General features: G+C 48.6%; 1 protein-coding gene across 6 annotated transcripts in view; it reads right to left on the bottom strand.

The window, feature by feature from the left end:
- Positions 1–15,030, bottom strand: part of TRAK1 (trafficking kinesin protein 1) — a 125,208-nt gene that overhangs the window by 86,756 nt on the left and 23,422 nt on the right. For 5 of the 6 annotated variants that reach the window (XM_040479919.1, XM_040479915.1, XM_040479909.1 and 2 more), the window contains exon 2: positions 4,286–4,480. Coding sequence is in view for 3 of the 6 variants with exons in the window: in XM_040479909.1 (XP_040335843.1) it covers positions 4,286–4,480 (195 nt within the window). In the remaining 3 variants the exon portion in view is untranslated. Of the gene's footprint in view, positions 1–4,285; positions 4,481–6,610; positions 6,634–15,030 lie in introns of those variants that run through there. The other variant, XM_040479916.1, reaches the window with a different exon arrangement.

Raw genomic sequence — 15,030 nt, 5'->3', positions numbered from 1 at the left:
AATAAAATAAAATAAAATAAAATAAAATAAAATAAAATAAAATAAAAAGAAACAAACCAGCTGAACACCAGATTCAAAAGGCAAAGCACTGTCTCTAGTCTGGGGGACGGCATGTAAGAAAGGGAGCTGAGTTTTACCTCATCCCCTATTATCAGAACCCCTAGGGTAACCCCTTATCTCCACTCCCACCCACAACAGAGAACCACTGCCCTAACTGATGAGAAAGTAAATCTAAAAGGAAACAGTTGTTATCTTCTTAACACACCTCACCACTGATTTAACACACTGGTGAGTCACAGTACTGTGGCCACCGTATCACCTGGGTTACACGTGTGTAAACAAACAATGAAACCCAAAATGGACACCACGCACCCAGCAGGGCTCCTGATCTGTGCCTTCGACCGACCTCTCAGCCAGCTCGGCAAGGCTCACAGACACCTCAGAAGAAAGATTTGAAAACAGAAGATAAAGTACAAAGGACTACAAAGGAAACCAGCTGTATTATAATGCAGTTTCTAAAACTTGAAAAAAGTCTGTGATACAAGAGCTTCTTTATCAATGTATTAAGTAATAAGATCGAGGGGCACCTGGGTGGTTTAGTTGGTTAAGCCTCTGGACTTGGGTTCAGGTCATGATCTCGCGGTTCACGAGTTCACAAGTTTGAGCCCCATGTCGGGCTCTGTGCTGACAGCTCAGAGCCTAGAGCCTGCTTTGGATTCTGACTCCATTTCCCTCTGCCCCTCTCCCACTCACACTCTGTCTGTCTGTCTCTCTCTCTCAAATATAAATAAATAAATGAGCAAACAAATGAATAAAATAACAAGATCTCTCAGCACACCTAATGTACGCAATTTCAAAGCAGTGATGAGTAAAAGCGGTATTTCAAAGTATCGGTTTCCACTGTAGCATGACATGAAAATCTTGATTTCTATCGGTGACCAAGTCACAGGTCCTGCTAATACCACTGTGCTTTCTTTTCTATGTTCACAGTGTAAGGAAATGCTGCATTTCAGTCAGAAGTTAATGAAAAGAAAGATGTAATTTCATTTCCTTACAAGTCCACAGAATCCCCAATTTCCCTCTACAGACCTGAGGTCCCAGGACCTCAGTTTGAAAGTCCTGCTCAAGAGCACGCTGTATTTAAGAGTTAACCTGCGGGGGAGCCTGAATGGCTCAGCGGTTAAGTGTCTTGACTCTTGATTTCGGCTCAGGTCATGATCTCGCAGTCCGCGAGTTTGAGCCCCGCGTCGGGCTCTGTGCTGACAGCTCAGAGCCTGGAGCCTGCTTCGGATTCTGTGTCCCCCTCTCTCTCTGCCCCTCCCCCACTCATGCTCTGTCTCTGTCTCAGAAACAAATAAACATTAAAAAAAATTAAAAACAAAAAACGAGAGTTAACCTCCGATCATTCATTTAACCAACAGTTAGCAACACCTACTTGGCTCTAAGTGCAAGTACCACAGAAGAAAATACAAAGCAAGACTGGGATGCAACCACCCTCTTAAGAATTTTCAGAATCTCTGCTCAGTGTTTATTTCGCTTCTTCCAAATTTAGTATAATTTGTGTTACCCACTACCAAATCCACCAGGATTTCTTTCTTCTCCCTCTCTCACATATATAACTAAAAGCAGAATGAACATGTGGAAACGGGCCAGCATACTGTTGTGAGGATTTTAGGAGCTGGAGGTCGGTGCTACGGAACAAACACTAGGAGCCCTCCATGCTTCCTCTTCCTCGGATAATCAGATCAGCTTTGCCCAAACTGCAGACATTTCACAGGGATGAAGGAGGCAATTCAAACGGAAGTTCTCCGCAGACAGGTAAGTACTGCCCATGGATGGTTCCCGTGATGCTGCGAATGTACGTGCTTAATCTGTGCAGGAGAAGGGACCCAGGAGCCTCCCGCGCCAGAAGTGGCCACGCGGGGTCCTGCAGAATCACAGGGGGGTCTCGTAAAGAAGAGTAAGGAACACACGGGGATTTTTGAAAGAGTGGTTCTGTGGCGAATCCTACCGCAGAGAAGTCTGAAGGAACCAAATAGAGAACCTGCCAAGGAGGTTACTCCGGACACAGTTTTCCACCCAACCCCATGTCTCTTGTTGTTACAGATACCGTGAGTCAACAAAAGTGACTGGCAAAGAGCTTCCTGTACACAACCAGACATGCTGGAAATTCTAAAGCTCTGACGTGAACACTGGTACAAGTCTTAAGTGCTAACTATGTGCCCTGGTGTGGATAATTCTATTTTTATTCCTATCGCAACTGATATCTACAGTGTTCACAGAGACTTGTAGGATTTGCCCTAAGTATAAAAACACAGGTCAATTTAAACAAAATTCCTTTCTCATTAACATCCAATAGAGAAAATGTGAAAACAGCCCCAGATACATGCTAAGAAAGAAACTTGAAGCTCCAACTTGTTTATTATAAACGATTTCACAAATTCAAGAACACTGGAGATCACTCTGTATTGAAAAAATAGTGACAGAAACTTACAGCTGTATCATGAGCTGGTTTTGAACCAAGTTACCACCAAGTAGAAACAGAACTGCCGTACTTTTTATTTCAAAGGTGGCACAATGACACGCAGGTATGTAAAGATGTCACCTTGAAAGTGACGTCACCAATTAGACTGGGCTAAAGTTAACCTGAATTTTCAAAAGTCTGAGGTATCATGACCAAGGAGGGCTGGTCTGTCCTACCCACTTGATAGGGCTACACTGAATTTCTAAAGGGTACAATTATTTCTACAAAGGCACCTCTTGAATGAACACTGGAAACATCATGAGCATGAGTTTTTTAAATTATCACATGTTTTCCCAAATCTGCAAAATCAGGTTTCACACCCTTGGCATCACACACTGGGAGAAAAAACAAACAAACAAACAAACCCTAGTATGCTTCTCACCCTACCAGGTGTCAGCTTCTGCAGCCCAAGGCATGACTGGTTTGCTGTGGGAGCAGCATTTTGACTTTCCTGAATAACCAGCCTAGTGGGCTCTCACACAGAAACCATCAGCCTTGGAAAACCAAGCTCGCAGATATGGAGAACAGACTGGTGTTGCCAGGGGCAGGGAGTTGGGGGCTGTTGGGGGGAAGGAGTAGGAGAAATAGGTGAAGGGAGTCAAAAGGTACATACTTCCCGTTATAAAATAAATAGGTCATGGGGATATAATATACAGCACGGTGGCTATAGTTAATGACACTATACTGCGTATTTACAATTGCTGATAGATCTTCAAAGTTTTCATGAGAAAAAATTTTTTTAATCTTTTATGTCAATTTTTTTTAATTTTTAATGTTTTTTATTTATTTTTGAGAGGGAGAACACGAATAGGGGAAGGACAGAAAGAGGGGGATAGAGGATCTGAAGTGGGCTCCATGGTGACAGCAGCAATCATGACCTGAACCGAAGTCAGACGCTCAACTGACTGAGCCACCCAGGCGCCCCATGAGGAAAAAAAAAAAAACTTTTTCTGTAACTGTGTATGGGGAGAGATGTTAACAAGACCTACTGTGGGGATCGTTTTGCAGTGTATACAAATATTGAATCATGTTGTACACCTGAAATTAATATCATGTTATATGTCAATTACACCTCAATTAAAAAATACAAAATAAATTATCAGCCTTGGTATATGTGTCTTGCTGTGTCATACAAATAATACTAAGCAGCCAAGATGCTCCCAGTACCTTTGGTTTAAATGCAAACTCCTTCCCAGTGAGGGTTTCTAGGTTCTCACATGGTATGTTGATAAGGGGGGAAAATGGGAGCCTTTTCAAATTCTTCTGTACAGTTAAGAGAAAACTAGCTCGGGGCGCCTGGGTGGCGCAGTCGGTTAAGCGTCCGACGTCAGCCAGGTCACGATCTCGCGGTCCGTGAGTTCCAGCCCCACGTCGGGTTCTGGGCTGATGGCTCGGAGCCTGGAGCCTGTTTCGGATTCTGTGTCTCCCTCTCTCTCTGCCCCTCCCCCATTCATGCTCTGTCTCTCTCTGTCCCAAAAATAAATAAACGTTGAAAAAAAAAATTTTTTTTAATAAAAAAAAAAAAAAAAGAGAAAACTAGCTCACATGAAAATTCATACTTAGTCCCCACCACTCTAAGACTTCTATTCAGAACACTCAAAGTCAAGGCCTTGCATGTAGCTAAATCCTATTGCCACATTTCTTGGCACACTCATCCACGAATGGTAGGCCGTAAGACCTGCTAAGCAGTACAAAGTCCCACGTGGGGCCACGGCTAACCAGCACAGCCCGTCACGGACCAGACCAAAGGGAACTACTCACGGAAGTACTTCAGCGTCTCTTCAATTTGCTCGGTCGTGAGGTCAATGTTGGCATCTGGAGAAATGAGGGGCGTATGGAGCCAGTCGTCGTGGTCATAACCGTAGATGGTGTCAGCTCTTAACTTATAATGGGGCAGCTGCTCCTCCAGCAGGCTGATGATCTCGACTTCCGGAAGATCGGTGCTGTTGCACACGTCTGGAGGCAAGAAGATGGCAAAGTGAGAGCCTGGACTGGTTTCGGCCTCGCTGCTAAACTCAATGACCTTGGGGCCGCAGCAGGTGTCTTCGGCTACTTACAGCACGGAGAGGCCAGGCGAGGCCACGTCGGGCGTCTTTTTCCTATTTAAATTCCATTCTCAAAATTTAGAACACTCACCTGAAATAGTCACTTTCTTCAAAGAAAGCCACCCACTTTCTTCGAAGTAAAGCCACAACTCCCGTGCTTTCTGGGCTCAGTCATCCTTCCCAACCCTTCCTCCGACCATTCTCTTTCAATCATTCTACGTATAAGCCAAACCAGTTATAATTTCACCAATATGCCCAACTTCTTCCTGCCACTCTTACCATTCAAGCCACCCCCACCCCCCGCACGTAGGATTCTGCCTCCATTTAATTCATTCACTCAACTTTATCCACCCATACTTCTTTCCATTCATCCATCCAAATACACTCTGCGTCCCAGAGACATAGGAAATGCAACAGTAAACACAACAGTTATGGTCCTGTGCTTGCAACGCTTGTACTCTTGTGGGGCTTCCAACCAAAGTAACCGGTGTCCCTCCGTCAAGGCAGAGCTGGGATACCACCTCTTCCCAGATATGCTGGTGTTCTGAACACCTCAAGCAGAGCTAACCTCTCTCCTCCCTTCTATATTCACACAGCATTTTGTCAGCTCTTCTATTGCTGCCCTTATTAAGCTCTGTCCTCTGGGTAGTTTAGTATTCAACCCATCTCCCTGTGAGATGGCAAATTTCCATCAACAGTTGTTCTCAATCCACCACCCGTACCCCCTCACCCTTCATAGGTCCTGGCCCAGACTGCGCTCAGGGGGTGCGCCATAAGGCCTGTGAAGGTGAATCAATCCATATAAAGCACATTAAAGAGACCTTTTAATTAAACTGTTATAAAAAAAAAAAAAAATCAAAGTACCCAGGATAAACCCAATCTTAGGCAATTTCTCTACCCCTAGGAAGAACGAATTAAATAATTGTTAATGGGAGGACACCGGGGTGACTCAGTCAGTTAAGCATTGACTCTCGGTTACGGCTGAGGTCATGATCTCATGGTTCATGAGTTCGAGCCCCACTTCAGGCTCTGTGCTGACGGTGTAGAGCCTGCTTGGGATTCTCTCTCTCTCTCTCTCTCTCTCTCTGCCCCTCCCACAAGCACACACATTCTCTCTCTCTCAAAATAAATATTTTTTTTTCAACGTTTATTTATTTTTGGGACAGAGAGAGACAGAGCATCTCTCTCTCAAAATAAACAAATAACTTTAAAAAATAATAAATGCTAATGGGTGAGTGCTGATTATCTCTCAGCTGATTCTGACATCAGTCATATACTGACTGGGACCCACGATGGTAAATGGCAGGTGTAAGCAGTGGCGGTCTTGTCAACCCATAAATAAACCGAAGCACCTACGGTGCTCATGGCTGGACAAAAGAAGAGAGTTAACTCGGTCTCTTGTTCTAGGAATGAGCCTTCCAAGAGAAAAACCACTCAAAAGATAAGAATAGAGTAAGAGCAATTCTCCAGAAGGTTATTGCACCATGGTCTTGCCTTGCAGTAGTAAACACAGGTGGGGGACTGGGTCAAGGTGGAGGGCAGAGCAGAGGATTCAATCTCCCGTCCCCTGTCCCTCTCCGAAGTGCAGGGAGGAGAAGAAAACCTCTGGAGATCAACGAAACCACACAACAGCAAGGGGAAATAAGCAAGAGGTGCTGACAAGAGATCACAGTCATGAGTCATGCCCCAGGACGTGGAAGGAGGCATGGAAGGAAAGGAGGAAGGTCCGGCCTGAACACACACGGAGGAAGGTCCGGCCTGAACACACACAGAGGAAATGAGTGGAGCAAACAGTGTGGGTCCCGGGGTGCTGGTCCCGGGGTGCGGCAAGCTTGGGGGTGGGGGGCAGAGGGAGCAGGAAGGGCCCGGGGCAGGGGTTTGCTGGAGACCAAAGCCGGCACAGCAGGGAAGACCGGTCCCTTTGCTCCTCTCTGGGCTGAACCAAGGCAAAGGCAGCGGCGGGGCAGTGGCCATGTGGCCACTCACACTCCAGCAGAGTGTGACATCTGTGCCCAGAAGAATAGCTATGCCAGAGACTTACCTACATTCCTGTGTCCTTCAGGTCTAAGGCCACACAGCAGGGGAAAAAAAAAAACACAGAAGCACAGGTAAAGAGAGCGTTCAGTGACCCAGTGTTTCCCTTTGGGCAGGAGCCCACTGAGACCTGTCAGACTCCCTCTACCTCCTACCACCCCACACACCCTCTTCTTGCTCAATTTAATTTGCAAAGCTTCCTTGCAGAGCATTTCGATTCAGGAAGTCAGTGTGGTTTTTCGAGCACCGACGAAAGAGAAGAAAATAAATACAAAGTGAAGACATTTAGAATTTTACTTGGAGCTTCTGGGACTGGCAGGTGGGTGAACATTTGATTTCTCTGCCTAACGTGGGAAATGCCCCTGCAAGTGCTCTTGGCATTGCAACCGGTGAAAACCAGACCGGAGCCGCTCTGCCTCGAATAGAAGTTACCTCCTCCCCGGGGACAGAGCCCACAGCCCAACCTCAAGACAGATGTGTCCTATTTCTTCCCACCTCCCGCCAAGAACAAAACGCCACCAAGAGGCTCAAGATGGGCCCATAATTAAGTGAATATTTCCTTCTCTCACAATCAGGTGAAGAGTAAGTTCCCACAATGCTCGTCTTGAGGACAGGCCTCATGGCTACAAAATGGCAGCCTTGTGAAAAGGGGACGTGGGGTCAAGGAGGGCTGACGCCCAGCTGGTGGCATCTCTCAACTGAACATGGACTGGCTCCACAAAGGACCGTGCCAGCCTATGCCTAGGGAGAGAGGCAGGAGACCAACACATTCCTGAGTGACTCACCCTCACAACAGGCTAGAATCTTCCAGCGTCACTGCTTTGGGTGGTGGGGAAGGCAACAATCTTAAACAAAAATCCCTTCTAAGAATAACGTGTCACTTCTGAGCATGTTGGCAACTGCTCAAACTCTGAGCCTTGACCTGTCCTTCCACATTTCCAGGGCTGAAGGTCAACCTATTTACAATGTGGGTCCTTATGCCCAAGAGACATCATTTTCCTAGAAGCACATGATGGCCGGCGAGATAAAAGTATCAAAAAGCGAGAGTGTGCGAAAATGTCTTTTTAAAAAACTCTGTGTATTTGATTTTGCCATAATGTGACCAGTCATATAAACACGGCAAGTTTTCAGCTGCCTGGACGGCCCAGAGAATCAGAGCATAGGGAAGGATTATAGAGACCATAAGCCCTGGGGACCTCCAGTGGAGGGGACGCCACATTTGCCGCATGGAGAAGACGTACCAAGGCCTGAGGTTGAGTAAACGTAGTAAGAGAGCCTCCGAGAATTCCCCAGGAATTCTGCACTGTGGCAGGCCCAAGCCAGCTGCCTTCAGGGCACTGCCTGACCCTCCAAGAAATCTGGGACACACATAATATTGGCTCTGGTTTATAGATGCAGAAGCTGAGATTCACAGGGGCTATGGAATATCTTGTTGGTCAAGGCCACACAGGTAAGTGGCAGATCCCGTTCGAGAAGCCTCAGCTGTCCGACTGAAAGCCGTGCCCCTCCCTCTGCCCTCTGCAGCCCATCTCCCAGGCAGGCACATGAGAAACGCTGACGACTTCTCAGCATATTCTGATCGGGAAGTTTTTGTTCTAAACAGGGAGACAACTTCGTAAGTATGGTCAGGATGTTCAATTAAACACACTGACAAATTAGGGAGATGTCAGAATGTTCCTTCCAGAGCACGGGAAGCAGAACGGAGAAGTAAAGTAACTTGTCTGCAGGACCAAGAAGGATCAGGGGCCTGAGAAGGATGGCCCTGCCCCCTCTCTTGGGGCTTACTGACTCAAGCTCAAGGTGTAAAAGAACACTGTTGGCCAAACCTAGAGGAAAGGACCCCTTTATGCTCCTAACGGCCATCATTTCTCCAAAGCTCCAAGCCACATCGTTAACATTAAAACGTGTTCTGGGATAAGGTATCAGCCTACTGATTGAACTCGGACCCCAACAGGTCCCTGGCTTCTGGCAAGTGTGCAGCAACCACAGCCCAGAACCCACCGAACCCCAGCATGTGAAACCTTCGAAAGGCCAGGCTCACCCCGGCTGTCAGGGTGGACTGAGCCCTTCGTATCTCTCCACTCTCCAGTTACTACAACAGCTCTATGGTTGCCAGCCACACCTCCCCCGGACCCATCTGTGGAAAGATGTTTTTAAAACATGGCACCTGGGGCGCCTGGGTGGCGCAGTCGGTTAAGCGTCCGACTTCAGCCAGGTCACGATCTCACAGTCCGTGAGTTCGAGCCCCGCGTCAGGCTCTGGGCTGATGGCTCGGAGCCTGGAGCCTGTTTCCGATTCTGTGTCTCCCTCTCTCTCTGCCCCTCCCCCGTTCATGCTCTGTCTCTCTCTGTCCCAAAAATAAATAAACGTTGAAAAAAAAAAAAATTTTTAAACATGGCACCTGATTTCGGCTCAGGTCTCGATCTCACGATTCATGAGTTCAAGCCCCACATGGGGCTTCATGCTGGCAATGTGGAACCTTCTTGGGATTTTCTCTCTCCCTCTCTCTCTCTGCCCCTCCCTCCCCTGCTCATGCTCTCTCTCACTCTCTCTCAAAATAAATAAACTTAAAAAAAGAAAAAAAAAAATCTCCCAGCTCCCTATAAAGTACTTCATGATTCAGCCCACACACGCCTTCCTAAGAAGCTGTGGGGACAGAGGTTTCCCAAAACCCAATTTCTACTTCTTCCTTCTGGTAACGTAATTCCCAAGGTGTGGCTGGGCACGTGGCTACCCGGCTAAAAACTACATTTCCCATCTCTCCTTGCAGTACGGTATGTCCCTGTGCCTGGTTATCAGGATGCTCACAGAGCTCCCGGGCCTCGCCTTCTCCAGCTGTGGGATGCAGAGAGGGGGCTGGTGCTGAAACCACCTTCAGCCACACAAGTTAAAGGCAACAGCAGGGCAACCCAGGGTGCCTGGGACCACCTGGTGGGGTCCAATCTGCCCCTGGAACTTGTAAGAGGGGAAGAAGGAAATGTCTACCTTGTTGAAGCCACTATTACCTTAGTCTCTATTAAAACGGCCTTCCTCATCAAGTGCAGTCTCTGCTCTTTTCTCCAGTACCCCTTCAGTTAAGCCACACCAACTTCTCAACATTTGCTAAGCACGGTTTTTCACAAATCTTGATTTTGACACCAGCTGTCCTAGCTGCCTAGAATGCCCTTCACTGCCCAGCAAACTCCATCTCAAAATACCACTCAAATGTCACCTTGTATTTCAAGCTTTCCTTGACTTCTGTCCCATGGCTATATATGTAGCACATCGACTATTTCGCTGCGATGTTATGAGTGTTCTCTGTAATCCCCTCTTCACTAACTGTAAGCCCCTCAGGAGAAAGAACTGAATCAGCCACCTTTACAGCCAGCTGGGCAAGAGTAAGTGCTCACTGGGCGCTCCATAAATAACGGGGACAAAGGCGAGGACGAATCACCAACAGGGAGCAGAGCTAGGCTGGCAGCCCCATGTCCCCGGGATGGACCAAGGCCCAGCCTTCAGCACAGGGGAGGTGGAGTCGCGTAGTGCCAAGTGCTGTCAGGCCCCTCCTGGCATCCCCCCCCCAGGTTTCTGTTCAGCACAGAGGTAAGTCCCACTGGGAGGTGAATGTCCCCTCGATCACGCAGCAAACACCGATTCAATCCAAGGCCCCCTATTCTTACGGCAACACTTTGGGAGCAAACCACAACAGATCTCTTCACCTGTTCGCAGGTAGAACCCTTCAGAGGCCTTCTCCAAGGCGTACGTTTTAGAGTGGGTCCCCCGACCCGAGGTACATTTAGGGCTCTCTGGGAGCTGAGACACGGTGCTGGAGCCTGCGAGGCATCCGGAAGTTCCGGGGCTAAAAGTGCAGCTACGTCCACTCGACACCCGACTGGGGCCAGATCCTCCCTCCCACAGAGGGGCTAGAAGAGGCCCCTCTGATACACAGGTGGCACGGCAGTCTTCACGGAACTTGCCAGGCGCCTGAGATAAACCTTAACATTTTACAGCAGAGGAGGCAGCTCTAAATTAGTGTCTGACGTTTAAAAACCAGGGAGTCTCATGTAAAGACACAGCTCCCTGGCCTCTCAGAAGAAATCGACATATCCAGGACCACGCAGTTACATGCTCTGAGCGGTGGCCACCCCCAGATGGGGTGCGATGGCTCCGTAGGGGTTTTTGGGGCCTCCTGTCTGCAGGCCAGAGCTGGAGGGCTCTGGGCCCAGGAGAGCAGGAAAGTGCACAAATGTAGGGGAGAAGCGTCCTAAACACTCACCCAGGCTCGGGGAGATCCTGGGGCAACAGCAGGGGGAGTAGAAAGAACAAAAGGAGAAAGGGAACCATGCTGGACAAAGAGGAAGGCTTTCTGAGAACAAACTGGCACAGTCAGGGAAGGGAGGGGCAGGGGGAAAGTCAGGGAAGAGACAGATGGTGAGGCTCACCAGCAGCATGACTGCCCCCTGCTGGAAGGTGCGTGAGGCCCAGGTACAGCAGGAGCACTGTTCCAGGAGCTTGGGGGGGGGGGGGGGCGACCCCGGGCCTGGCTCCGTCCCCAACTTCTCCAGTCACCCCGGCAAGCCCCATCTTCCTCCATCGGGAGCTCCATTTCTGCATCCATGGAACAAAGGCGTGGCGTTGCAGAAAAGCTCTATTCCTGCCCACACGTGTGTGAGCAGCCAGACCAAAACTGTGTAGAGCACATCCTGCTCCAGCCACGAGGTGCTCGTGGCCCTGGTTATGCTGATTCCTCAACCTGCATTTTTACAGGAGATTTCTTGGTTTTTAAAAGTCGGACACTCACTCAGAATTTTGTAAACACCCGGGGCACCCGGGTGGCTCGTCAGTTACACAACTGACTTCAGCTCAGGTCATGAGCTCACAGTTGGTGAGCTCAAGCTCCGCATCAGGTGAGCTCTACTTCTCTCTCTCTCTCTTCTCCTCCTCCTCCTCCCCCTCCTCCTCCTCTCTTTCTCTCCCCACCCCACCCCCCAATGCCCCTTGTGGGATTCTCTCTCCCTCTCTCTCTCTGCCCCTTGCTCACTTGTACCCTCTGTCTCTCAAAAAATAAAAATAAAAATTTATAAACGCCTGAGGGTCAAATTAAGCATGTGTGTGTTGCTCCTGTTTGTGCTCTGGGATTTCCCATGATGCCTCAACTCTACACCTCGGGAGAATGTTCTAGGCTACATTAAAGGTGGCAATCAAAGAAAAGTAAAGGAACCTTAACTCATAAAAACTGGCCCTATTCTACCCATCTGTTTTCTATTCCGCCCCCGCCCCCCAACCCCACTCCATTTCTTTACCCACCAAGTTTCCACTTGGCCACAAGGACGGTGGCTGAACAGTGTGACCCCAGGGCTGTGCTTGAGGAAGCAAGCTTCTTACCACCCATTAAGCTTAGCAGTGATGGTAAACCTGCAGCAATGTTTGCAAGACGGCAAGAGACAAGACCCCTCTCCTACTTGGCCACTTGCAAACCATTTGTACAGACTTGGAAACAATTCATTTTTCTTGAAGTTATTAAGATGAAAGGGTGCAGACTCAAAGACTTACACACACACCATACTGGTGCCAGAGACACTTGATACTTTGTAACTGGTGTCTTTCTAGAAAATTCCTATTATAGGGTTACACGGTTGAGAGCCTTACCTATGAATCTTCGGGGAACTGTGTTAGGAGTTACGGTCTACACCACAAAAGTTGTGATTTCACAACCTACAAAGGGACCACTGGTCTACAAAGGGACCACCGGAGCTAAAAACCACTGGCTCAACCATCTCATCTAACGGAAGACAAGACTGTACTCAGAGAGGCTGAGGAGGCGCCCAAATGTCACTGAGCAACTAGCAACAGACCCGAGACTGGTGCACGGCCGAGCACGTGAGAAGCCTCGGAAAGCGACAGTGCCATCTTGGATGCTGATTTGTGCCCTACGGTTTACACGGCACCCTGCCTGGTAAACAGTAAGCGCTCTATAAACATTTGCGGAATGACCCAAAGCATGTGGACCTATTCCTGAACATCATCCACCCTCACCAACCAGCAGGCACGGTGAGGATGAAGAACACATTTTACAAATGAGGAAAACCAAGTCTCAGAGGTGATGTGAGGAGCCCAAGTGACTCTGCTCGTAAGGGGCCGAGCTGGACCCCACACCCCAGCCCACTTCCTCCCAACCCTAATTCACACATGGCTCATTCCCAGTCTGGCGGGTCCTGGTGAAGATCCTCTTGGGAAGGAATCTGCAAGCAAGCCTTTCCCTTCCTTCACTGATCTGTGCTGAGGAACCCTCCGGAAAACCGTACCTGGGGGTGACACTACCAACGGGCGGGCTTCTCTACGAGGGGGTCTTCAGGTGGCTCCCGAGGTGCCACCCCAGACCTTCTGTACCAGGAACTGGCTTTTATGTCAAGTACCTCCGACGGGTTCTTGCACACCAACATTTGAGAGTTGGCAGCCTCTGGTGGTTTTCATTAACTAAATTTGCCTTCTTTAAAAACACCACCAGTAAGTAAGGCGCGTGGCTCAACGTGCAAACAGAACACAAGGGCAAACGGGCTTCTCTGTGGGCTCCGTCCTTCCCACACCTCTGATCTGCGCCTACTTCCACGCAAGACCGTTTTGACACCCCTCACGAGAACAGGTGTGAGCTCCCAGGGAGCCCGTCCTCAGCCACCCCTTCCCCTTACACAGGGGAAAAGGTGGGGGGGGGGGGGAGTCTCACGGCTAAGCAGTGGAGGGACCAGACACAAGGCCCTCCTGTCCCCACGCAGCACCTCGGCTCACATTCTAGCCCCAAAGAGACAGGCACAACCCTTCTTTCTCCTCCTCTTCTGCCTCGCCCCACTAAGGGCCAGCTCCCTCGCTGTGGGCAGCAGAGGGGGTCTCCAGGACAGGCAGGGCCACACAGAGAAACCCCCATGGAATGGGAAAGAAAAGGCCAACAAAACTACAGAAAGAAAAAGCAATGGCTGTGGCCTTAAGTGCCACCAGAAGCAACTCTTTCTAAGAAAAAGGATCAACAATCACATGGGGTCAATTCCACAGAGACTAGGTGTCAGGTTCTGAGCTCTCACATAACCACACACGAACACCAGCTCGGATGATCCCTACCCCAGCAGGAACACTGCGGCAGAGACGGCCGATCCGCCCGATGGCCGTGTCCAAGTAGGGTCTGTGACATGACGCTCAAGTGCAGTCACATGCAACTGACCCGGCAGTCTGCCCGAACACGCCAGGTGGTGGTGCAACGAGAGGGGGCAAGAGGCAGGGCAAAGTCAAGGAAGGAGCCTGCTACGCAGGCCCCCAAATGGCAAGACCAAATCCAGTTTTTCAGAAATAGTGCCTCCCGTGGGCTTTGTATAGAGACTTGGAAAAGCAGAGGATAGTACGTTACAGGTTGGACTGATTCTAAAAGTAAGACATACAGCTTGAACTGTATGGATATTTTAGAAGGAAAAACTAATGTGTATAAATCCAGCCCAAAGTTAAACCTGCACAAAAAATAGAAGTGTTACTACCCATTAGGAAACGTTTTAGGAGCGCGTGGGTGGCTCAGTCACTTAAGCAACCGACTCTGGGTTTCAGCGTAGCTCATGATCTCACGGTTTCAGAGGTTCAAGCCCCGCGTCAGGCTCTGCACTGGCAGAGAGAAACCTGCTTGGGATTCTCTCCCTCTCTCCCTCTGCCCCCCCCCAACTTGCACTATGTCCCTTCAAAATAAATAAACTTAAAAAGAAAAGCAATTTGTTTTAGTAAGGGACAAATAGAATAAAAATACTGTCGGTTTTCCGATTTTCTTGATAATTTCTCTTAAAAGTATAGATTGTATCATTATTAAGTTATCGGGGGGGGGGGTGGATTTTACATGAAAACAGCCAGTGTCCGTGTGATCATAATTAAAGTGTTCACAGCTGCACCAACAGCGTGACAGCACGTCTGGAGAACCAAAAATTGGTCGTGGCCCTTAAACCAGTACTCTCACATACAGGGTTAAATCTAAGAAAAGAATCCAAAACATCTAAAGTACAAAATATACAAGCATGTTTACAGGGCATCTGATAAAAACATACATAACCAGCTTCCTCAAAAAAGTTAAACACAGAACTACCTTATGACCCAACTATTCCAAATCTGGATATATATCCAGAAGCAAATGCAGGGACCTCAATACCTATTTGTACATCCACGCTCCTAACAGCATTATTCACAAACAGCTAAAAGGGAGAAGCAACCAAGTGGCCATCGATCAATGAACGGATGCCAAAAGGTGGTCTATTCACACGGTGGAGTATCACTCAGCCTTAAAGAGGAAGGAAATTCTGACACAGGCTACAACATGGATGAACCCCAAAGACGTTACATTAAGTGAAATAAGCCAGTCAGAAAAGGACAAACGTCGTACGCTTCCTCTTACATGAGGTCCCGACAGCTCAGAGCCAGGGTAGC

This window comes from Herpailurus yagouaroundi, unplaced genomic scaffold (assembly GCF_014898765.1).
Source record: "Herpailurus yagouaroundi ecotype Mexico unplaced genomic scaffold, PumYag 159, whole genome shotgun sequence".
In the NCBI taxonomy this organism is placed as follows: domain Eukaryota; kingdom Metazoa; phylum Chordata; class Mammalia; order Carnivora; family Felidae; genus Herpailurus; species Herpailurus yagouaroundi.
This window is presented reverse-complemented; position numbering and strand designations above follow the sequence as displayed.